The sequence below is a fragment of the Dermochelys coriacea genome, chromosome 9 (assembly GCF_009764565.3).
Source record: "Dermochelys coriacea isolate rDerCor1 chromosome 9, rDerCor1.pri.v4, whole genome shotgun sequence".
Taxonomy (NCBI): Eukaryota; Metazoa; Chordata; order Testudines; family Dermochelyidae; genus Dermochelys; species Dermochelys coriacea.
In genome coordinates, this window is record NC_050076.1 from 49,039,080 (window position 1) to 49,064,949 (window position 25,870).

Sequence of the window (25,870 nt, forward strand, 5' to 3'; positions counted from 1 at the left end):
CAATTTGCTACCAGATAATGCTTATGAATTATACAGAAAGGCAGAATCAAGTGCATTTGCAGCTAGGTAAGGGCAGATAACTAAGCATGGACAGGTTTCAGAGTAGCAGCCGTGTTAGTCTGTATTCGCAAAAAGAAAAGGAGTACTTGTGGCACCTTAGAGACTAACAAATTTATTAGAGCATAAGCTTTCGTGAGCTACAGCTCACTTCATCGTATGCATGAAGTGAGCTGTAGCTCACGAAAGCTTATGCTCTAATAAATTTGTTAGTCTCTAAGGTGCCACAAGTACTCCTTTTCTTTAAGCATGGACAGAAAGTGTAGCATACATGCTGAGACTCATTTTCCAAATGTGTAGTTTATTACAGTAAGATTTAAGAGTGCCTCTTATTTAAGAATTTCACTGCTTAGCCATCATTTTGCATCTGGCTACATGACACAACAGAGCCAGCTTCTGTGCACAGTATTTCAAGTGTTGACAGAAATCTCCCAAAACAGTCTTTATGACTGAACACAGAGGGGGCTGCTGAAGCCAGCAGGGTTTGAGGAAGCTGGAACAAGTGGGTGGAGCAGGGAGTAGGCAGTTGCCATTTTTGCTGTGGTAACAGTGCAAGGAGGGAGCTTACTGACACAAGGAGGAAGAAGGGACACGTACCCTCATGGGAGGTTGCATCTGTCCATTTTAATAATGGCAGTGGTATCTACATGACACCAGAAGTGTTCTCTAGTCCACACATATGCAAAACCAGGCCGCAACAGAAAACCAAAAAAGTAACATATATCCGTTGTAGAGGGACCCTTGCCCCTCAAGCAGTCGCTTTTGTGAACCTGGAACTATCTGAAGTAGTCTTGTCATCCAGTATAGTATCCATGAAGCTTCCATTTCTTGTCTTCACCCCTAGTTTCACCTGGGACAACAGACGTGGTGTTCTGCTCCACCAGATTCCTTGGTACCATCCAGAATTATCTCAGGCTCCATTGATAGAGCCCTCAAAGAGAGTCCAGTTTATTGTAAAATGGGTAGGCTTTGTTCCCTGCCCCAGAGCACTGCTGACCTAGACTCAGAGACAGACTTTCAGTTCTTCTGTTTTTCTTGCCAGAACCAGTAATACCCTGCTCTCTAACATGTTTGTATCCTTGTTCTGACATCACTGTATTCTTAAAAAGTTAAGCTGCAGCTGGTACCCCCTCCTGCTCACAAGTGTCCAGCCATCTGCTTTGGGTCAGCGGCAGCACACTTGCCAAGTGCATTGTTCCAAGAGATGATCACTGTTCCAACAAGCCATTTTTCAGTGTGCACAAGTGGATGGTGGTGAGAAAGTAGCATGCAGTGGGATGTGTTTAGATGAGGAGCTTCCAGAAAGCCTGACCTCCTATGCCAGGTAGACAGAGTACTTAAGCAGTGACTGGTGAGAGGACTGTTTACATAGCTGAAATTAAGACAGCACTTCCCACCTATGCTGGGATTTCATCTAGTGTAACTGACACTGTGGTTACCCTCATTCTGAGTAAGTCTGTTCCATCAGATGATGCTAAGAACATTCATGCATCATAGAAAATAGCCTGTGCATATATGGTGCAATAGGCATGTGCTATAAGTATGTGACTAGGGACATGCTATACCAGAGAAACAGAGTCAAAGCCAAACAGAAAAGTAGGCAGGCAGTATTTACATTTTTCTGCATTTAAAAAAAAAAAATTGATTCCCTGCTTCTACCACATTAGATTTCCCTGTAGTTTCACAATAGTCAGCCTTTTCCAACAATGCATTGACTGAGACATCACCAGGCTGCTCTACATCTCAGCCATTGCCACAGGAGGAATTGATGTTTTACACTAATTAGTGACCAACTACTTTAGAATGTGAACTATCAGCAAAGAATTTTTCACAATAGATGTGGTGACAAACACACCCAACAGGATACAGAGACTGATGTTTAGAGTTGCTGAGAAAGCTGACTTTTCAGAAGCAGTACCCTCAGATGTGCTAGTGTTGAGACCCTACAACGTGACTAACAGCGGCTGGTTTCCTCATCTTCACTCATCTCCGTTCATGTCCTTTGCCAACCTAGCAAGCAGCTGTCTGCACTCAGTCCTAGTCTACTCATGCCCCTTCCTACGCAACATACTGCATCTGTTAGTGTCCAGCTGCTGCCTACCCTTTGTTCACACCCTCTTGACAAAAAGAAAAGGAGTACTTGTGGCACCTTAGAGACTAACGAATTTATTAGAGCATAAGCTTTCGTGAGCTACAGCTCACTTCATCGGATGAAGTGAGCTGTAGCTCACGAAAGCTTATGCTCTAATAAATTTGTTAGTCTCTAAGGTGCCACAAGTACTCCTTTTCTTTTTGCGAATACAGACTAACACGGCTGCTACTCTGAAACCCTCTTGACAGTAGCTGCCAGAATTCCCTAGCATTTTTGAATTGAAAGTTACAGGTCCAAACAGTTCAGGGTTCAGAGTCTTGGTTGTGGAGACAACAGAAATCCCCTTTGATAAGTTATGGAGCCCTGCTCTGCCTGCTTGAGGTAGGAGGATAAGCATTACCCCTTCTAGGGGCAGAGAGGGCAGAAGAAAGCTCCCAGAAACAAGACAACTCCCTGCAACTGATCAACACCTGCCACAGCATCCTAAAAAAGGGATGGCTATAAGTATATTGGATGACACTGTTGCTCAAGACAACACTAATTATTTAACTGCTAAATCATTAGGCTTCAGTTATCCTCAGTCAGAAGTAAAAACTGTTCCCATCCAGCTCAGAGCTGTGATAAGTGCATTAAACTGCATTATACACAGGGCTTGGGATAGAGATCAACAAGTTTGCAGACATACTTGTTGACAAGTATTTCAAAATAAATTACCAAAATAATTGAAACTGGCGTGATTATATTGTGTTATTTTGACAAAAATATGCAGAATTTTAAAATATTGTGTGCAAAATTAATTTTTTGGCAGAGAATTCCCCAGGAATAAAGAGTTGCATCTTGTCATTCAGTTACAGGGTGCTTCATGCAACAGAGTCTGCCTACTTCTCTCCCCTGCTGATTGCACCTCCACCACCGCATAGCCTATCAAGCTCTCTCAGGCTTAGAAGAATCTTGGCCAGGTTAGAAGGAGGAAGGAAGATCTAGCACAGCCCAATTCAGAGAAAGGATACACCGGCAGTGTTCCAGATTGATACTGCCTTGGCTATGCAGCCCCCTCATTAGATACTTCTTTGCTAACCCTTACCTCACGGAAGCTGAGCTTGCCATCAAAATCCTCATCCACTTCCTTGATCATGTTTTTCAGGCCCAGATGGGTCTGAGGCGCTCCCAGCTTCTCCATCATCAATTTCAGCTCCATTAGGTCTATATACCCATCCTTTCCAGAGTCATACCTGAGGGGACAGAGGGTGAAGGTCAGTATTTGTCACACCTCCTCCTACACTGACAACACAGGGAATTTTCAAAGCTTAGTTTCACAACATAGGTAAGCGGTAGTCTAATTACTGACACTCTAGGCAATGTGTTCATAGGACATTCCTCCAGAGAATGAAGTGTGAAGACAGAAATCCACCATCGATCCATGCTCAGAGACATGGTGACCAAACCAGCTGTTGAAATCTGTTAAGTTTGGGGAAGTCACATGTGGCCTTTGAAATTAGCTTCCTAGGATAAAAGCAGATTAGTCTGTAGGGAAAAACGCAGAAGTGACTTCGGAGCAACTGTGCCAGAAATATGAAGGGAGGGAGTAGGGAGGAACCCACACCACCACCACCAGACTTTAGGCCCTTGCCCATTGGTAATGTAAATACACATGCCTTGCAGGCCTAGTGAAGTGTTTATCAATCCATGCATTCCTACAACTCAATGCTCTAAACCATGCACAAGGGTACTAGAGGATTCAAGTCAACCCTGTACGCCAGGCACATACCAGAGAGCTACCCAATGCCACGCCTAGAAACATCTATTCCAACCAAGGTCTTTCACACTACTTTAGAATTTAAAAAAAGATGGGATTGTCACTCAACCAACAGGAAGCCAAAATACTCTGGCATAAGTGTTTTACTATTTGAAGGGCTCCCTGTAACAGACAGAGATGCTATATAATCTAAGAATACTGATTCTGTAATAAATTTTATGAATACAGTGTGTGACCTGGTCAATAACGTTACTGTGTAGTAATTACTGAGTTAAGACTTTTCTGTATGAATGTACTGAGCCAGCTTACTAGATAACTATTGGGAAGACCATCAGAGAAACAAGAGGATAGCTATAGCTAAGCAACCTCTCAAATACTTGGGGGGCAATTACAGGACAGCGGCCTACTTCCAGGCTCCAACTTGAAGTTATACAGCTGATTTGCCAGCATTGGGAACTAACAGATCAAAGGGCTATGAACAGTTATGAAGTGGACTTGTTCTCTGAGAAGAGAGGTAAAAGGACAGGACAAGATTTAAAGTGACACTCTGGTGCAGGGGAAAGAGAGAACTGTTTTGTCAGTTAAGGGAAGAGACTGGTCACCCAGACCCTAACAGTTTTGGAGGTCCATAGGAAGCTTAAACCTACCAAAAGCCCGATGAGAGAGATGGGGAGGTACTTGGTAAGGTAGACGTGTGTACACTGCTTATTTTTTACAAGATCTTTTCTCTGAAACACTGTTGTTCAAAATACATACTTTGGTCATTGTCTTAACCACTGATCACTGCTCCTGGAGCAAACAGAACTGCAGGTATTGAAGAAAAGTCAGGCCTACTGAGATAATTGTAGTTACTGCCCGGGGAGTGCAACCCACGGCTTGATCTGAGAGTTGAAGAATCACAGGATTCCGCCTCTAGAAAGGAGCTAGTTAGAGCCCCTGGATCTGAGAGAAGGTATACCCCAAAGAGACCAGGATGGAGGAGAGGAGCAGATAGCCCAGTAACTGTGATACTCACTAATGGGGGGCTAGTAGGAACTTTTAAGTTGAGAAGAAAGGTGAGATTCTGCTCCTTATGCAAAATAAAGGATCACTTTAGGAATGCACAAGGATCCAGAAATGGTAGTCTGCTGCAGGGTATCTGGCAAGTTAAAGGAGAGAAGTATGGAGCAATCTATTGACTTTCAAACAAAGGTCTGTGATAAACAGATTGAAGGTAGCGGCTGGGGGCAATAAACTGAAGACAAGCAGCTCTTGGTGCAGACACAGACTGCTATAGGCTAGACTGTTACTTCCCTAGATTCTGAAAGAGAAGAGAGTTCTTCACTGTTAAATTTAATTCAGCAAAACTGCTGTTTCTCATAAGTCAGCAGAGATACCAGTTCAGAAGGAAGCAGCAAGATGAAAGTTAAGACATTAAATGGACATACTATGCTGATCTGATCTTTAAATTAAAAAAAATAAGTTACTTGATTTTCTAGCAGCATGTGCCATGCCAACTCTTTTAGAGTAGTGCCTTTTCGTGCTTTGCTGTGGGCTTTAGGCATGTGCTCATAAGGCTTTTACTTTTCCTTTAGAGGGGAACAGCAATACCTGCTGAGTCTTCAGTGGTAGAAGCCAATGGATTTAAAGTGTTAATAGATGAACATGAGACTTTTGATAATTGAGGAGACTTAGGATCCATTGGCTTCTACCACTGAAGACTCAGCAGGTATTGCTGTTCCCCTCTAAAGGAAGAGTTTACTGCATTACTGCAGGAGAGATGGAGAGAAGGAAGTACATTGTAATTAAGGCAATAGGGGTGATGAGTGAATTGGAGCTGAGAAAGCAAAGAAAGGAGCTCTAATGCTGAATAAATAAGGAAGGGATCTCTGCCAGTTGCAGCACTTACAAGAGCACAGCATCACTCTGGACAGGGATTCAGTGCGTAACTTAGATAAGAAACCACTGCAGAATGGCTGGAGCTGGGTGAGTTTCCTAAGTGGAAGGAAGAGTGGGGAGGAGTCTGACTGCAGGCAAGCAACACTACTGTATATCCCATTTTTTCCCTTTACCCTACACTCTTCTCCCTAATCCATTCTCAGCTTCACTCCCTTCCAACATTTCAGTATTCTTAAGTTAGTTCAATACCTTTGATGGCTTCAGAAAGAAAGTCCCAGTCACAGCTTTTAAGCTTTCCTCTTTGCCAGAGCAAGTCAAATCTTCCCATCCTTCACATTTCACTCACCGTGAGTTACGTTACAACAAAAACTAGCCTTCCAGACTTTAAGAGCAACATCATCACAGTTCCCTTGAAAGAAGCTCAGTCCAGTTAAGAAGCTTACACAGTCAGAAAAGAAGCTGCATTAAAAACAAGCATGAACAAAGGTGCTGGTCTCTTAGCTGTTGTATGGAGTGAGCAGAGTGAGGTGGGGGTACAACCAGGACTGTCCCCCTATCCACAAGAATGAATACACACAGGGGAAAATGGAGAATGCTGCTTCTCCAATGGGTTGGGATGGCTTCAAAGTTTGTCAGAACCGTAAGTGCCAGGGGCTGCTATGCAGCTTTCCTCCTTTTCCCATTGTGGATCCAGGAATGGCACCCTAAAAGGAATCCCCAGCACCCTCCCCTTTTCCAGCAGCTTGAAGGGAGGAGGAGGAGGAGGAGAGTTGGCTTGGCTTCTTGCTTGACCATCACTCTTGGCTAGTGCCTCTTCCACCAAAAAAAGCTTTCAGATTGGTCTATGGTCAGTAGATTTAAGGTAAAATTTTCAGAAGCACCTAGTTACTTAGGAGCCTAAGTCACTTTTGAAAGCTTTATGCATAGTTTCCTGGCTATTATATACTTGATAAAGTTTCTAGCTGCATGGTAGCAGGTGCATGGATGGGGGATTGGTGGTGAGTGGATGCACTGGGTGGTTGAAGGAAGGAGGCATGAAGGAAAATGCTGATGGGGAAGTATGGGGGTTGTCACTTTCTTCCAATGCTGAAAAAGGAATTGATTGGAATAAAGGAAAGGGTACGATCCCTGAAGCCCTCCCGTGTTTGCTTCACTGCAGAACCCTCCTCAAGCTTCACCCCCGCCCCCATTTCCTGTCCACACTTATTTAAAAAAAAAAAAAAAAGAGTATATGAATCCACAGCTGTATACAGAGCTTTTGGGGAAAGGCGGTGGAAACAGAAGAAAAATAGGGAAATTGCTATAGGGATGGGGGCGGGGGAAGGAGAGAGAGTAAACAGACATGACAACTCAGGAAAAAAGCTACAGTATGGTTCATTACAGAAAAAATTGACTGAGGCCAGGAAGTTTACCAATTTACCTAGATAAATATTTTCTAGTATATTACCTGCCTTAGTATTAAGTTGCATTTTAAAAATGTCACAGCAATTTGATTGATATGGTAACAAAATATAGTATCCAATGGTTATTCTTTTTAAGTGCAAGGAAAGAAGGCGCATTAAGTGGCAAGGGGTCTGGTATTTGTCTGTGGCTAGAAAGAAGCATGGTGTGTTTTTCAAGCCCTGACCGGAGCATCCAGTGCTGTCTCCATGACATGTATATCTGAAGCCTGACTAGAAATACGATTGGAATGAATATTCACCATCTGGGTTTCTGACATAGGACACATCACCTTTTAAAGATATGTCCGTTAATTCAAAGCTGAAGCAGAAGAATGACAAATGCCTGGAGTTCCTCCACTCCTCATAAAAGCGATGGACTGTGCGCAGACTCCCTAAAAGGCATGGGATGATCTCACTCTTCAAACAACTCATTTAGCATTAGCAAGTTCATCTGCTGTTAGACAACATGCAAGACTTTACAATGTCCATCCTGCCCGGCTTGTAAATATCACTACAACAGGGAGTCAACATGTCACACCCAGCAACCTTTACTACTGAATGAAACATTTGTTTCCAGATTGGGGTCTTTATCCTTAGCTGGAAGGCATTTCCCAGTTTGATTAGTGCACCTGTGGCGATGGGGAATAATGCAAGGCAGCATTGGCATCCCTGATTATCGTTCACACATGACTCCTTAAAATGTGGGTTATATAGCTCCAAAAGAAACTGATGTACTGTACATTGTGTACTGTATGCTCACTTTAGCATCATTTTAGTCTAAAAATTAAACATCCCACTACCAAAAACTCAGTTTGACTCTGGCTTCTTATTCCTTGATATCAGGAGGCTAGTTTGTCAGCTATGACAGCACTCATTTGACCCCTCAGCATGCTAAGCCAGCCTTACAGTATAAGGGCTGGCCCTGGAGGGGTTAACCAACTGTACTTGGGTCCTGGAACCATCAAGCACAGTTTCATGGCTGCCAGCAAACAGGCAGCACAAAGCTGGGATTGTGAGAAATTAGGTCTTGTCAGTAGTGGGCTGAGATGGCAAAACGACATTGTACCAGTAGCACAATAGGTGTTCAGTTCACAGAGCCAGGTCCAGCCTTCAGAGCAGGGCTTTCCAAAACAGTTTAACCTCTGGATTTTCTGTAACCACTCTGCTCTCATTTCAAGAGCGAGGCAGGGGATAAGAACAGCTCAGGAATACAATATCAGAAAGCATTCCTGCTTACAGAGCCCTCAGAGCCAACTCTGAAACACAGGAATAGTTATGAACTGTACAGTGTATTTGATAGCTGGCAAGACCCCTTCCCCAGATGGATGGGGGGGGAAGAGGACTTGTTCTTCCAGACTCGAAAACTCATTACAGATCCTGCAGAATGAAAACTGCATCCTGTGAATCTTGGATTACAGGCATACCACCACCCCAAACAGGCTTAAGATATAATAATATAATCTTGGTAAGGTTACTCCGGTACTTCAGAGCCACATGACTATGCTATTTAAGAGAGATACATTTGTATGATTCAACAGAGATACATGCATCCTCGTGAGGCCTCTGGTTCTGCAACTAGCCTTGTGGACACAAGTACTCAAAGTGTTAACAGGAAATACAACCCACACAGCCACAGATACATCTCTATTCAGCATGATGAAATCAATCCTTTGATACTGATAGTTAGAGCCCTGCTTGCTCTTTGGCCCTGCGGCAGCACCATTTTGTATGCCACCTGCCCTTGTGGAATCTCCCCTTTAGGGACTTCATCTAGGCTCCTTCCAGATCCCTAAAAAGCTCTCATGCTTATTTTATTGCAAATTGAGTGATGGTGCAGCCATCCACCATCTACAGAGTGTTGGAGGAAGCTAGTCAATTGAGTGCCATATTGAGGAGCAGCAAAGAGGAGGTGCAGGAGAACAAGTGGGTGCTGGAGTACCTTAGAGGCAAGTGGATTTACTTGGGCATATGGGGGGTAGGGGAGAAGCTATCTCAGCTAGCGCGCCTGTTTTCAGAGCTCATGTTTGTGGGAGATGGTGGTGAGGCAGCGCTCAGACACGCAGTGCAACCCCCACTAAAACAAGTATTTTTGGAGGAGGAGGGGTGCCATGGAGGGACAATATTTCAAAGCTCACTTGTATACAGAGTTGTATTTTTCATTATAAGTTGGGCACTTCGTTAATCTTGCAGGTCCTGCTGGGAGCACTCAGACCTGCAGGCAGCTGATAAGCAAATCCTGCATAGTCTACATTTGTACTGTATCCGCAGAGAGTCACAGCAGTGGAATGCATAGTAGATGGCACTTGCTCTGAGCAAGTGCCATCCCACTGGTGTGCTTGACACTCATGCATTTCCATAAGCCCTTGTGTTGACTGTTACAAATGTGGGAGGTTTGTGACAATGGCAGCAGTGCTGGAGTTGCAAACTGTAGATAAGGTGTGGGGCAGGAGCAATGACAAGTTATGTATCTGATTTTTGCCAATGTAGATGCACCCGTATGGCTACGCTACTCTTGCCACTTCCTCTGCTAGTCCCAGCAGGGAGACTGTAGTTCAGGCAAAGCAACCAGTAGAGTCAGAATAGAGGCCTATCAGAAAGAGCAACAGATAGCCGGATATGAGTGCTACTCCCATGTGGGCAATTTGATGGTGGCAAAGGGAAGGAAAAGGAGGAAGGAGGAAGAGTTGAGGCGTGAGAAGAGATGAGAGAAGTCTCCTACACTGAGTAAGTTTCTTATTTAGTATTGGGAGGGCAAGAGGTATGCTACAAGGCCATGAAGTACTTCCCACTGCAGGGCTGAGTGTTTCTATTTACAACACGCAAAGAGAGTTTAAAACTAATTTCTTATCAGTTTAGCACTCAAGGAGCAGGTTTAATTGATATGTGGTTAGAACACTGGAGCCTTACTGACATTTTCCACTCCTATTAGGGTTAAGATGAAACAGTGGGCATTCTCCTCACAAATTCCCCTGGTGGAGACATGGCATGGAGGACAGAGGATGAAGTTCAATTCTCAGATTCACGTCTCTACCCTGTAGCACTGGGCTGCCATTTATGCAGGCTAGAAGATTGTGCCAAGGTGAGCTGTAAGGCTTAGACTCTCCACAGAGTTTGTAAGAGTCCAGGAGGATTTGATTATAATGGTTAAAATAGTATTCTCATATTATTAAAATAAAGAGCTAATTAGGTTACAGATTATAATTAGTCTGAGCTGCAAACTTCCTGGTCACTCTGCCAGAAGAGCATACATTAGTTCTTGCAGTCACCAGAGGCCTTGTCTACATTAGCACTGATTGTTAAGGGGTAAGTTTACTGTAGACAAGCCCTGTAGCTCCCACTGCTAAAATGGCTATGAACAGTACTGGATGACGTAGAGTTCCCACCACTGCTACCCTCAGCAGCAGGAAATTATAGGGCGGAAAATTCAAGCATTGACACCCCAGGGGAAAGGGAGGGGAATGGGTGTTTGGTATTATATAACATGCAACAGAGTTTCCTCCCAAGGGACATGAGAGTCTGAACAAAACTGAGTCACAACTGGGCAAGCATTAAAGACAATTCTCTCTAGACTAGAACCCCCCCAAAAAACAGAATCATTTTGCACCTAAGCTCAGGTCAGTGTAGACCAGCGATACTCAGACTGAGGCTCTTGAGCCGCAAGTGGCTCTTTAATGCGTCTCCTGTGGCTCTTTGCAGCCCATGATATTAAAGCACTAAATTTAATTATTAGCCAATCAGGATGCTTTTACTATATAATTAACCAATTGTAGTTGATAAAATAATACTCGGGAGTCATTTTGCTGTGAAAATAATATATAAAGTAAATATTTCCCCCACCATACTGTTTAAATATGAATACACAGTACAATAGTAAATAGAACAATGAATTCACACTACTGTGGCTCTTTTGGGTAATGTTGCTTGCTAATTTGGCTCCTGAACCACTAAGGTTTCAGTATCACTAGTAAAGACCCTCTTCCCTTCACTTCCGGGGTCTTCTACCGCCTGGGTTTAACTCAGAGCTCCTGACTGTCCCACAGTGAACCTGCACTTGAGCCACACAGTACTGAAGTCATAGGAGCAGGCCTTGAAGTTTAGGAGAATTTGCTTTTAACTACCTTTTGTTTAATGAGTTTAAACTGCCAGAGGCAGCAACAGAAGCCACCGTCATGGGTGAATTCCACACAAACAAAGTTGCAGAGTGAAGCATTAAGAAGCTAGAAAATCCCAGAATTAAGGTACTCATTGTTGACATTAATAGCGTTTGCTACAACTAAAATCTGGGGAAATCATAACTAGAGGAAACACCATTATGTCAATACTGCAGATGCCCTTAACATGACTCAATATGGACTAGATGGACTATAGGTCTGATCTACTATGTCAGTCCCATGTTCCTATATTAGAACTAAAATAAAAGCAGGGGAGAACCTCCTGGGCTTCTTTATATACCAAAAAAGCCAACCCATTTTCCCCACTTTGCAGGACACATTTGAGATGGGAGACCATGCAGCCTAACTTCTACTAGGGTTCTGGCAAAGAGAAATTAACATTCAGCTGGGACTGTCTTCATGATGCATGAAATGTTTTCCACCAAAGCGCTAACAGATAATTAGCATTCAAATACAAATTCTACATTTCACATTTATACCAGATCTCTATTTAATGCACTCATTGTTTTAAACAGCCTGTATTTCAGCTCTCCAAGTTTAAACTTTAAAACTGTTCCTTTGCTTAGCCTCACAAAGGAAGCACCCATGTACATTTCAGGTAGAGAAAGTTACATCTGCTGGTTATCCCTGTCTCAGATTCTCCAGTTCATGTGGATAGCAGGGCAGTTAAAACATGAACAACATTGACTTTAAAGTTGTTTAGTTGTATGGGCTGCCTTCCCTCATCTCTAGGAGATCAAGGTACTCAGATTTTCCATAGAGTGGATCGCATCTTAAAGGGCAGTTTGGTGCCCAACTCCCATTTGCATCTGTGAGAGTCTCCTGCAGACCAACTCCCTCCCCATTTATAATTAGTAACGGGAGAGGGAGGGCAGCCAATCCATATAATCAAACATTCCTGTTGCAACTACAGCAGTTGCTTATGCAGGATACATAGTCTTGTCTACACTCAGCAATCAATGGCCAATTAACTGTGCAGCTGCACTAGGGCTGACCCTAAACATAAACAAGATCAAGCCAGAGTTTGCACCAGTTGAGCCTGTCTTGCTCCTGTCCACACTTAGGCATCAACTACTGTACAGCTACACAGAGTTGACAGATTGCTAACGACGGCTATTCCCCGAAAACAGACAAGGCAGAGACATCAGTGGTCCAGTGGACAGGGCACTGAGTGGGATGCAGGAAATCTGGGTTCCATTCCCAGCTATGCCTCTAACCTGTAGTGTGACCTTAGGTAAGTCACGTCACCTCCGAGTCTTCCCCTCATCTTTACTACTTGGCCTTTACATTTTTCATGGCAAGGACAGACCTCACAACGTGTTTGGTAAAGCACCCAGCACAATGGATGTCATGATCTTGGTTAAGACCTGTAATACCTATTGCAACACAAATACGAGAAAGCTAAAGAGCTTCCTTTTATGTACTTTAGAAGTTCAAAGCAAGGAGGCAGCCCAGCAACGTGTGACCAGCCAGCAACCCACAGGTCACTGGTGGAGCACGGGCCACAGTTTGGGAACCCATATTTTGTGAGAACATCTAGGTAGGGGAATGCAGTTCTTTTAGCAGAAGAGGCAACGCACCTCCCCCTTTTTCAATCTACTTTAGCCACTGGATATAGCTCCATAGAGAGTTTCAGAAGAAGGGGGATTATATAGCTCAGGGCTTCTGTAACGGATTATGAAACCTATTACATCTAGCTCATTACATGCTAAGCTTTCAACACGTATCAACTTTTGCTCACTGCCAATATCTAAGTGGCTCCCAATCCTGCTCTTAACAGACATGATCACATCGCTGAAGATTACCTCTATTTATTGTCACCCTATGGGGCAAAGGAACTCAGTTTTGTAGTTACAGACCTGGAAAAGAATACGAAAGTCGTACACACCTGATTACATAGAAAGGGGGAGACAGTCTTCTTTTTTTAAATCATGGATTGTAAGTCCTTTGGGATGGACAGTGTCTGCTTGTGTACTTGGCTAGTACTTAATAAAGCTTACAGAGTAGGCCTGGAGACTGAACTTCCCTCTCATGGCCTGCCCCCTCTTGAAACAGGCTGGAACACCTGGGTAACAGCCACATGGAGATCCTTGCATTGCCTATGGTGTGCCTCTGATTACAGCTAAAAGGAGTCAGGTCTCCTAGGTTGCATGTTAATAATATTATACATCCTAGAGGCTTTGTGTGTTCATAAAAGAGGAAGTTTAAAGGAGCGTAGTATCACAAAGGCCAACAGCCCAATCTCATCCTTAAGACATGATACATTGTGCCCTATCATTCTCACTTCATTCAGGCTAAAATTCAACTGAAGGAGTACAAGATGGGGCCTATGGTGAATATAGGTGATTCAGAGACAACTTTTATAAATTCCACCAACACTCCTAATACAGCTTCTCTGGTAAAAAAGGGTTTCTGTTTATACTAGTTGTTTTTAAGTGTTGCCTATGGCAGTTTAAAATTTAGACTAAATCTTCATATTGGAAGGGGAACTCTCCTTGTTACTTTTTCGTTTCCTCTTTCTTCAAGGCCAGATTAGAACAGCAGAAAGAGAAACTTCACTACATGGTGTGTGAAAGTATACAAAGCTTATCTGAAAACCAAGGGAAGCCACAGAGCAATTGACTATCTTGCAGCCAAGAAAAGAACCAGAAGACCAGCTGTCGTTGCAAGAATAAGTACCGTATATACATGATCATAAGCCAGTTCATTTATAAGCCAACCCCCCCCTCACAAAATGGATAGGTAAAAATAGTAAAAACTGTATGACCCTTTCATAAGCCAACCCTATATTTCAGGGGTTGGCAAACTTTGGCTCCCGGCCCGTCAGAGTAAGCCACTGGCGGGTCGGGATGTTTTGTTTACCTGGAGTGTTCACAAGCACAGAGCCCCTCAGCTCCCAGTGGCCACAATTCGCCGTTCCCAGCCAATGGGAGCTGCGGGAAGTGGCGCTACTTCCTGCAGCTCCCATTGGCTGGGAACGGCGAACCACAGCCACAGGGAACTGAGGGGGTCCATGCCTGCAGATGCTCCAGGTAAACAAAATGACAATGCATTAGATATTCAATTCAATTATTTCATAGAGTTTAAAATCATCAAATTTTGGTATAGACCTGTTTATAAGCTGACCCCCACTCTTTGATGCGTCACTTTTTTACCAAAAATATTCGGCTTATGAACGAATATATACGGTACTAGGGAAACTGAGAAAAATATGTTTAAAGTCCCCATGTGGCTAATGAAAGCCAGTTTACCGATTGTACACCTGACAATGGAAAGTGGGTACTGATGATAGAACATTTCTGAGACTGAATTCCATAAAACCTTTTACAAGTTGATAACAAGCAAGTGGAGGGAGATGATCTTTCCTACCAAATGGCTAACCAATGCTCAAGTATGGCTCCAGGACCTCACAGCACTCTCAATGCACAGTCACATGTAAGTTTCTCCAAGATATCTTTCCTAGTTCCTATACTAGGGAAAAGTCATCCATTTACTTTTGTTTTTCACTTTGAAATTGGATTAAACTAAAATTCAGATAAAAAGGCACTCATTCTGGAGAAAGAGCATCCATGTGTGGGGTCATACTAAAGTAACTCTTCTGGAATAATTACTCTGGAATGGCTATTTTGGTAAATTTCCAAGTGTACACAAGCCCTAAACCTAAAGGAGGTTTTCAGTTTTCATTTTCATTGACTTCTGACACTTTCCCTTATGAAGGCCACCCAAGAGCACAAAAACTCGTCTCCAGGACTTTTCCTGAAGATCGTAGGTCATTCATGCACCGATATGTGAATATCACCCAAGGTCAATCTTTAGGACCCATAGACTTGCCGTCATATCCCCCTTTATATTTGGCAGGAGCAGACCAATACAGAGTTGTGGGGTAGTTCCACTCCGAGTGTCACTGATGGTGCTAGGGCCACCACATGTTGCATCCTGGCTGCCTGCCTTGAAGCAAACTCCTCTGATGAGGCGTTATTGTGATCTCCAGTTGTTATGAAACGTAGCTCAAAAGCACAAGAGACAATCCAAAATAATGAATTAAGCACAGGACTGGAGTTCTAATCCTAGGTCTGATACCCTCTCAATAAATGCTCTAGTCAAGTCACTTAACCCTTGTGTTCCTCTCCCTCTTTTATTCTGCCTCAGAGGTGCTGGAACTAGGGGTGCTGGGGTTCTGCCACACCGCCTGGCTTGAAGTAGTAACAACAACCCAAATACATTGTTTCCGTCTTCAGTACCTTCGCTATAAAAATTGTTCCAGCACCACTGCTCTGCCTACCTCATGGAGGTGTTGCATAGATTATAAAGACTAATAGATCATTGCAAGTGTTAAAATTCACCAGAATGCAAACAAAATTCTAATGGCTGAGAGCTAGTGGATCCCAGATCTGAGAGCTCATTTGGAGAAATGACCACCGAAATGCCTAAGTGTTTGGCAACACATGGAGCTCAACACAAAGTCATGCTTCACTTTTGCAGCAGGAGACTGAGTGAGCCATCCCTGATGCCTTGTTTTTAAAATAAAGTAAGGGGTGACAGATTTTCATATTACAAATTCTTCCCAAAATCCCAGGGCTGTCCCTTTGCATGCACGTATGATCGTGCTGAACAGTTCATGGAGGGGGGAGGGAGTGGACTGAGAAATTGTTTCACAGGTCTTCCTTAGAAGGACAGCTCTGGGAGAAGAACAAAACCAACCAACCAACCAGCAGGAAGCAAGAAACAGCAGAATGATCAGAGCGGTAAATAGGCAGCCTTGGACAGTACTAGCACAGAATGTAAATCAGTAGTCCTTGTACAGACCCACATACCAAGACACTGGCTCCTTTAAGTGACACCTTAAAAGTACAGCACTACTCACCAACTAGTGAGAACTCTTAGTGCCAGACTATGTACTTGAATACACAATTCCCATTTTAGTCAAAGCATGTTGCTTGTGTTGGGGATCTAATTTGGCTCCAACGATCACTTCAACGCTATCCATTATACCCTCTCCTCTCAGAGTCTGTCCTTTCAGTCACTGCCCTGAGGCCATCTGTCCAAAAGTCTCTCTAGCCAATCTCCTTCTGGAAGTTACATGCCCCATTTTTATTTATGCACTTGCACTTGTTTACGAGATAGACTCCTGTTTGCACAGACTCCAACATGCCTAAACTCTGCAATTCAGATTCTAATCTTCCTTCACTTGGCTCTTACTGCTGCTAACACTCTTCATGATACTGTCAGGTTGCTTTTTGGCCATCTTCCTAGTTTCTCTGGTTTGCAGAATTCTAATCTAGTTTGTCATTAGTTCCTGGAGGTGCCTCAAGTTTTCTCAGCTGGTACCCAAGAGCAAACAAACTAAATGAAACTGACTCACCATATTAGCTAGATGTTAAGTTCCCTTCAGTGCTATCTCACTTCCATAATGAAGAAGATCTACTCCTCGCTTATGGTAAGTAGGAGCATATTCCAGGGTGCCTCAGTTTGACACCTCACTCCTTATATTCTCAGTTCATGTTCTACCCTACAACATTTTCCTGGCATAGCTATGACAGGCAGGGGTGTAGGAAAACCTCACCACACTTGACACAGCTGCACTGGCACAACCCCCAGTGTAGGCAACTATGTTGACCTAAGCGTTTCTGTTGCTATAACTAATGCAGTTTGAGGAGATGGTGTGGCATATGCCAGAAGAAGTAGTTTTTCTGTTGGCATAGTAACATCTACGCTAGGGGGCTAAGCCAGTATAACTATACCAGCAATGCATTTGTAGTACAGACAAGGCTCAGTCTTGTGAACTTGTCTGGCAGTTTCATTGCCTAGATCATCATCCCCAACGTTGTCTTACTGATCTTCAAAACAACCTTTCCAAATTTTCAAAAGATGAGCCTTCTCCAGGTAGATGGAGGCAAACTGTGCCACCTCTTCAACTTGTGTTGAAGGCCTATGCAAAGTGAGCACTTGAATATGTAGACTCTTCATAGTGGATTTCATTCCCTCTTTCGTGCTTTGATAAGCAGTGTGATAGGCCATCATCATAGCTTATTGCTCCATAACTGCAGCCACAATCTGGTGTCATCACTTATTGTGAATAGTTCCTTGGGAGAACAGGATGTTGACAGAAGGCACCGTATAGGAAAGTGTCCAAGTATTTGCTTAGGCTCTCCACAATCACATTTGGGGTCATTCCTCAGCTTCCACCTCAGTCATATTGTCACCAGTCTTGAATACACCAGTGTTTTCATTTAAGGTCAGTGCCTGGAGGGAGTTGTTTTAAAGGAACCAGTTCTCCAAGATCATCAGCATTTTGCATCATTTTGTTACTCTATAGCCTTCCATCGTGGTATTTTGGGGAATGGATTTTCAGGGGCAAAGCTGTTTCTGGACTTCAGCCTCTTGAGTGGTGGAATGTGTCTATGCAGTGTGTGTCTTGGATCATATACCTGTTTTTGTCTCTCCTTTTTACTGAAGACATTCCACCTGGTGCAACTGCTGCGAGGCAGTATAGTGTGAGAGTCCATTTCAAAGTTCCTGTGAAAAACCTACAGTATTGATAAAAAGTTCAGTATCAATTCTGTGTGCATGGCTTGAGCATGACCATAGTGGCATGCTGTATTCTGGAGTTGAACAACACAGGATGAGTTGCTCTGAGTGTTTTGGGGTCAGCTCCCCAGTTTGTGTTGACCAGTTTCCTAGAGTTCACTTTCTTTTTCCAACTTCATGTGCTCTTTGAATGTCAGAATTCGGTCTAATGCAACCCCAGTGTACACTGGATGTTCATAGTACTCAAGGGACTGTACCATCCCAGAGTGACTGGACTTTTTGCTTGGCCCATCTGTCTTTTAGGTGGACGGTAAACACTTATGTCTTACATGGGTTGGCAGTCAGGAACAACGTGTGATAGTATTCTCCAAGTACACTCAGGGGGCCAGTTAGAATGCACTCAAAGTTCTCAAATCTTTTGACTACATGGCAACGTAAAGGTCATCTGTATAAGTTAATTTTCACACACAGGGAATTCTGACTGTTTATTTGCATAGACAATAAACAGCAAGGGTGATAGTACTGAACCTTAGGGCAATCCATTCCACCAAATGCATCTGATGAAGTAAGCTGTAGCTCACGAAAGCTTATGCTCAAATAAATTTGTTAGTCTCTAAGGTGCCACAAGTACTCCTTTTCTTTTTGCGAATACAGACTAACACGGCTGCTACTCTGAAACCTGCCATTCCACTGAGTATGCCTTCTGCTTTTCTGACCATCTGTCTTGATGAAGTAACATCAATTCTTGAGCAGAGAGCACATGACCTGGACCATTTTGCCATTTCTCAAAATTGCCAGTTTCAGTTCATAGTGTCATAAGCAGCCAACAGATAGCTTCAAAACCTGCAAAATGACAGGGACCATCTTCAATGTATTGAGTTAGGTTTACAACTTAACCATAGAATGAATGTCTTGGGGGAAACCAACTTGGTCATCAGTCAGCTGCCCTTCCACTATTATGCAATTATACCCATTTTCATCCTGTCATATGCTTGTAGGTTGAGCAGAGTAAGGATATTGGTCAGTAAGTCTTTGCAAGTTCAGTTCTATATGTGATTTATGTGCAACCACTTTAGCTTGTCTCCACAGCCTGGGTATTTGCATTGTCTCCATGTGTGATAAATGAAAGGGGTGGGGGTAGCTCCCTTTTATGAACACCCAGCCAGCCAGCTAGCTAGCTGGGTATAAAATCCCTCTTAGTAGTTGTTCTCTACTTGCTTTACCTGTAAAAAGTCTCCCTGCATAGGTAAAAAGAAGTGAGTGGGCACCTGGCCAAAAGAGCCAATGGGAAGGCTAGAACTTTTTAAATGTGAAACAAGACTCCCCTTTTGTCTGTCTGTTGTTGCTCTCCGGAGAGAGGGGACAGAGCAGCGATGCTTTAAGAAGTTTTGGGCCAGGTATGAAAAAAAATCATCAGATCATACCTAGAAACTACTCATTTGAAAGCCCAGATATGTAAGTAGTTCAGGGAACGTCTAGGAAGACACAATTAGGTTATTTCTTTTTTATTTCTGTATGGCTTGTGGACTCCTCTATGCTAACCCCAAATGCTTTTGTTTTGCTTGTAACCTTTAAGCTGGACCTCAAGAAACTATTTCTGATGCTTAATCCTTGTATTTGCTCTTTTAAAATCTAGCAATAGCCTGAGTTTCCAGATGTATTTTCTCTTTTTGTTTTAATAAAATTTACCTTTTCTAAGAACAGGATTGGATTTGTGTCCCCTAAGGGGTTTGTGCACATGTTTAATTAGCTGGCAATAGCTGATTTCCTTTGTTTTTCTTTTTCAGCTCTTCCCCAGAGAGGGTGTGAAAGGGCTTGAGGGTACCCCACAGGAAGGAAATCCCAAGTGCACCTTCCTGGGTTCTCAAAGGGGTTTTTGCACTTGGTTGGTGGCAGCATCTACCCATCCAAGGTAAGAGAGAAACTGTAACCTTGGGAGTTTAGAGTGGCCAGTATTAATTTTTAGAATCCTTGTGGGCTCAAAGTGCCAGAGTATGGAATCAGCCTTGACACCATGCAAGAATTCAAGAAGTCAAGTGGCCACTTCTTGTCTCTCATCCCAAAGTGTAGATATAGTTCAAATAGATACACCATTGCATCCAGCACCCTTTCGACACTTCAGGATTTTTATGGCTACTGCCAGCTCCGCCGTGTTGACCTGCTCATTGTGGACTCTACAATCTCCCAAGTGACAGCAGAGTTCCTGCTTAGCCTGTTTTGTTTTGCACTTTGCTTTGTGGGCTGGTTTACCATTTAGGATGAGTTGGTGTGCAACTTGGTTGGGAGAGACTGTGACGATAGGCTTCGGTTGATGTCCATCAGGGTTAAGCTTGCAAATGGTGACCCATGCTTTTTGCTAGTAAGGCACAGGCTTGTTTCAATCAGCTCCCCTGGAGGTTGTGCCACTCCTTTCTGATCTCTCTCATAAGCATTTCCCTGAACCTGGTGGTTTCTTCACTGAAGGGATCCAAGTCAAACAGTTCTGAATCTCTCTTATATTGTTGGCTGGTTTCTTCTGAAAGTTCAGGCACATCTAGTGTCTGACATCTCCTGGAGATGGGCTTTTGGGCAATCTTCCACACTAGGGAGACAAATTTGCCAGAGTGCTTGTGGGTTGGAGTATTATTACCAACAGATCCATCCAATTCAGAGGAAAAGCCTTCCCAAGTCAGCCTTTTAGAAGTTGAATCTCATCAGGTGCCTTGTTTTCCTGGATTATACTGCAGCCTCTATTGTCACTTGCATTAGTCTGTGCTGCCATCTTGGGAACTCCTCCCTTCTGAAGCTCCCTATATTTTCAGAGGTGACAAAAGCTATGACGGAATGAGGGGTGCAATCCCTACATCAGCTTTGAAAGGTACATTTATCCTTGAAATTGTACAGCAAGGTCTAGTTTGTTGCCTCCCACTTCACAACTTCTTCCCCATTGTAGTAGTATCCTCAGATGGTGGTGTGACTAGGGAAGTCACCTATGACAAGGCACGATTTTTCTGACAGGGGAACGTCAGTTGGCCATGCAAATTGTTCACTAAGTGGTTTGCAAACAAACTACTGCTATTTGGTCAAGCTCAACCACAAGAGTTTCATTGTAGATTGATGTTTCACGGCAGTATTTTTCGTCTATCTTTTGTCACATACAAGTAGTGTGCTATTATAGGTGTTGCTTTTGATGTTCACTGCTTTATGTATACCAGGAATGTTTGGTGCTGTTGTCTCTGTCTTGCAGGCACATGAGGTCTGCTTTCTTGCCAAATATGTCAGCTTTCTCTGCAGAGAATCCCTCCACATTGGAGTTACTCAATAGACTCAGACTTTAAGGCCAGAAAGAACCATCATGATCATCTAGTCTGACCTCCTGAAACATGGCAGCCCACAGAACCTCACCAGTCCCCTTCACTAATAGATCCATAACCTCTGGCTGAGTTACTGAAGTTCTCAAATCATGATGTAAAGATTTTAAGTTACATTTACACCAGTTTAAATCTGCAAGTGACCTGTGCCCCATGCTGCAGGGGAAGGCGCAAAAACCAAAAAACAAAACAACACAGGTCTCTGCCAATCTGATTCAGGGAAAATTCCTTCCCGACTCCAAATACAGCGATCAGTTAGACACTGAGCAGGTGAACAAGACCCAGCAGCCATACATCAGGGAAAGAATTCTCTGTAGTAACTCAGAGCTTTTGCACCTAGTGTTCCATCACCGGCCACTGGAGATATTTGCTACTAGCTAGCAGATTAACTACATGCCATCACAGGCAGTCTCATCATACCATCCCCTCCATAAATGTATCAAGCTCAGCCTTGAAGCCAGTTAAGTTTTTCAGCCCTAGTACTCCCCTTGGAAGGCTGTTCCAGAACTTCACTCCTCTGAGGGTTAGAAACTTTCATCTAATTTCAGGCCTAAACTTGTTGATGGCCAGTTTATATCAATTTGTTCTTTCGTCAACACTGGTGCCTAACTTAAGTAACTCTTCCCCCTCCCCAATATTTATCCTTTGACAACTGCAATTGGGGTCATATTTTGAAAATTGTTTGCAACAACAACAGCTTTTTTTTGTTTTAAAACTAAAGCAGAGACTCAGAGAAACTGAAAGGCCAGCCCATCCATATCTCCACCTGAGCCAGTCCTTTGGGAAATGGCCTACTTAGGTAAATGCTGCTTTAGAGAATGTGCAAGAATTGCCTAGTGAATGCCATCTTAGACTTGATTTATTGCCACCACTCAAAGCTCAGAAACTTTTGTCACCAAGGGACATCATTACTCAAGGAGAGTCATTAGTTAGCCTTTCATATTCAATTGCTGCACAAAATCAAAAGTTGGTCTTAACCTAATAAAAGTTGAAGAGGTCATGCACTTCTCCTGCATAATACGAGAAGAAGCACAATGACTTGCACTGAGTGCATACAACACACAACTCTCCTGTGTATTAGGTTGAAAACTCTTCTATCCCATCCCCTTCATATGTACAAAAAACACCTAAGAGGGCCACTATGCAATGCAATTAAACAATGGACAGGAGTTAGTCCTCTTCCAGGGTCATCACATTAAACAGAGCTAACAGCAGCTGCTGAACTTTGCAGCCAGATAAGTTTTATAGGCAAGAGCTCTGTTCAGATTTCCAAAACTGAATGCAGTGCTCTTGCTGAATCTCTCATGTTTTATATTTTAATTGTTTTGTCTGTTTTATTTGAGCTGGAAGAGACTCATCATTCATTTCCACCTGGATTTGCTCTCTTCTTCCCCCTCCCCCAGATTAATTGGTTTAATTAGCAAAAAGAAAAGGAGTACTTGTGGCACCTTAGAGACTAACAAATTTATTAGAGCATAAGCTTTCGTGAGCTACAGCTCACTTCATCGGATGCATTTGCATTTGCTTAATTAGCAAAGCGTCTCATTCAACTGGCAAAGGGTCTTGTTCCAAAACAATGGTGACAAAAATAACCATTGTTTTACTCAAATTAAAGATGAACTGCAAAAAAAAGTTGCATCAACAGCAGCATGGCTTGAAAGTCCCCCACCCCACACTAATCCATTTTCTAGGAGCATACAGCACATAAGCAAGAGCTAACACTAATACACACATCATTTTAAATTCTCTAGAGTAACCCTAGCTAGGTCCTACTCAGCTACAACACCCCTTTGTAATGTCACAACTGATAATTATTGGTCTATAGACATAGGCCCATCACTAATTGGATAATTTCTTATAGGCATGATGCCAGAGCTGAACGCAAAGATATTTAAAACAAATAATCCAACTGAAAATCCAAGCGGGGAAACTCAGGACAACAAGCGTAGGCATTCTGAGTTCAGAGTAGCAGCAAGTGGGGCTTCTGAGGATGGGCAACACCAAGGAATGTTTGCATTTTGAGAGGAAGATGCATACAAGAAAGAGGGAGGGTTGAGAATTGAGGGCAAGAAAGATTTGTAGTAAAAGTCTGTCTCTACACTGCCACTTTCAGCGCTAAACTTTAGTCGTTCAGGGGTGTGAAAAAACACAACTTTGAGCAACAAATGTTTAAGCGCTGAAAAGCGCCAGTATAGACAGCTCCAGGCGATAAAGCTACCACCACTCGTTCAGGGTGGTTTTATTTATTTATTTTAATCACTGGGAGAGCGATTTAAAAAATTGCATGAGAAGCCCCACTGATAAAGCATGTTTACATGGGCAGAGTAGACATCAACCTGTACCTGTTACTTTGGGTAAGAGCCAGAGGTAGACAACAAACAGGCATCAATGGAAATCGGGGAAGGATCTGCATGGGGATTGTGGGAGGATCTTGTTGAAAAAGTTGGTCCAGTCATACACAAAAAGAAAAAGAGGGGCTATGGCAGGTTAGTGGAGAGAGGCAAGGAGGGAGTCACCAGGTAGTAGATAAACAGCTGGAATTGTGGGTGAGATCAACATGAAGATTAAAGTTAGGAGAGGGAAAAGTAGATGGGGAAGACTGGTTGTGTTAATAGCCACTCAGAGAAGGAGCAGAGTTAGTGCTGTTTGCGGCTCAGCTTCCCCATTTTGTGCACACAACAGTTTACAAAGTGTATTTAAAAGTTTTTTGCAGCGTTTTAAAAGCTTTTAGAATAGAAAAACTCAGCACAGCTTCCAAGAATTGCACTACATCAGTGATTCAGTGGGAGAGACACTACAGCAGAACTGGCAATTGTGACATCACAGACACTAAAAAGAGGAAAAGGAGTACTTGTGGCACCTTAGAGACTAACAAATTTATTTGAGCACAAGCTTTCATGAGCTACAGCTCACTTCAGGTTCATTTTGTGTGCAGAATACTCCACTTAGCCTGCTTTAAAGGTGAACTTAAAAGGAAAGTATTAAGGAAGCCCTGCATTTCAATAGTAAACGTCTATTATTGCTTCCAGGCAACTCAAGATTCAGGCTCACCACCCAGTTATGAAGTGAGCTGTAGCTCAGGAAGCTTATGCTCAAATAAATTTGTTAGTCTCTAAGGTGCCACAAGTCCACCCAGTTATGAAATAAGATAAAGCATTCTCCAGGAATGAGGTTTATATTTTTACAGAGCCAAATTTTGGAGGAATGCCATGGAATATTTTTCAGGAATCTGAAAAACAGCATGTTAACAAACACGAGAAGCCTGTTTTCAAAGAGTGTTTGAGTTACTAAAACAAATGGCAAACAGTCATTTTTAGAGGAACATGCTAAATATAACTGCGGTTTGATGCTAGAGGCAGGGAAAGCAGTGAAGGGTCAAGTGTTTCTGCTGCAACGTGACTTTTCTGGAATGATAAAGCGGCAAACACTTGCCAAATCAGACGTGATTCAGAGAGGAAGAAGCAACTGGTGCTACGGGGCGGTGGGGAGAGAGGAGAAAAGTTTTGGTCTCCGGTGCAAATACGTTAGGTTCTGCAGTCGGAGTCTCATGCAGTCAGCAGCAGCCCAATTAAGCCCATCAATTCCCGGAGTCAGAGCAACCTAACCTCATTCATTCGCACCCGTAAAGCGTGGTAAGGGCTGCAATGCAAGAACCCACATTTTAAATGCTACTTTCGCTCTCGGCTCTGTCCGAGCTAGGGCAGGACTCAGCAGGGCCTGTCTGCAGAGGATTCCCGAAGTCACCCTCTCCCTTGTGTCTCTAGCCAGCCGCCCTGGGGCTGGAGGACCGCTCCCCAAAGCTCAGCCCGCCCAAGGCAGCCCGCGACCTGAGCACAACAGGGGCACGGGGCTAGCCCCCTGAGCACTCGCACGGCCGGCGGCGAGCCGGGGCAGGCGCTCTGCGGCCGGCTGGGGTAGGGGGCAGGCGCGGGGATCTGCTTACAGGCGGAACATCTGCTCCATGTCCTTGATCTGCCGCCGGCTGAACTCCTTGAATTCGGTGTAGGGGTTGAAGACCTTGGCCTGGCGGGGCCGGGCCGTGCCATCGTTGATGTCCTGCCTGCGGCTCAGCTTGGCGCCCAGCTCCGAGTCGGCGCTGGCGAGCATGGAGCTCCTGCTCTCCTCCTCCGGGCCGGCCCCCCAGGCCGCCGCCGCCGCCTCCTCCCCGCCGAGCGCGGGCTCCGGGCCGCTCTCTTCGAGCAGCAGCCGGCGCTGCAGCTTCTGGGCCAGCTCGTCAGTGGCCATGGCGAGGCGCGCTGCGCTCACACGGCGACTTCCCAGCCCGCGCCCGGCGGCCGCCCCTGAACTTTATTCCCAGGCTCCAGGAGCAGGGCGGGGCGGAGAGTTAAGGACGCGCCGGGAAGTTCCCTCGCCTGCCTGGCCCTGGGGGCCCCAGAAACAGCCCCGAAAGCCAGGCTCTCCGGACACGCCCCACTTACCCCCCTCTTAGCCGAGCCCCCCACTCCTTAGCCCAGCCCCTTCCACCCCCAGCTCCACTACCTCACACACCCTGACCCGGCGCAGCTCACCCCACTTCTAGCCCAGCCCCTCCCACCCCCGATACTCTGTCCCTTCCCCACGCCCAGCCCAGCCCA

General features: G+C 44.1%; 1 protein-coding gene across 1 annotated transcript in view; it reads right to left on the reverse strand.

Moving 5' to 3' along the window:
- The window catches only part of EFHD1 (EF-hand domain family member D1), a 38,650-nt gene extending 12,994 nt beyond the window's left edge, over positions 1-25,656 (reverse strand). Inside the window, exons 1-2 of the mRNA XM_038416914.2 lie at positions 25,219-25,656; positions 3,234-3,381 (exon numbers count right to left, since the gene is read on the reverse strand). Coding sequence (XP_038272842.1) covers positions 3,234-3,381; positions 25,219-25,520 — 450 coding nt within the window. The 5' untranslated portion in view covers positions 25,521-25,656. The remainder of the gene's footprint in view (positions 1-3,233; positions 3,382-25,218) is intronic.
- Between the last annotated feature and the right edge of the window lie 214 nt (positions 25,657-25,870).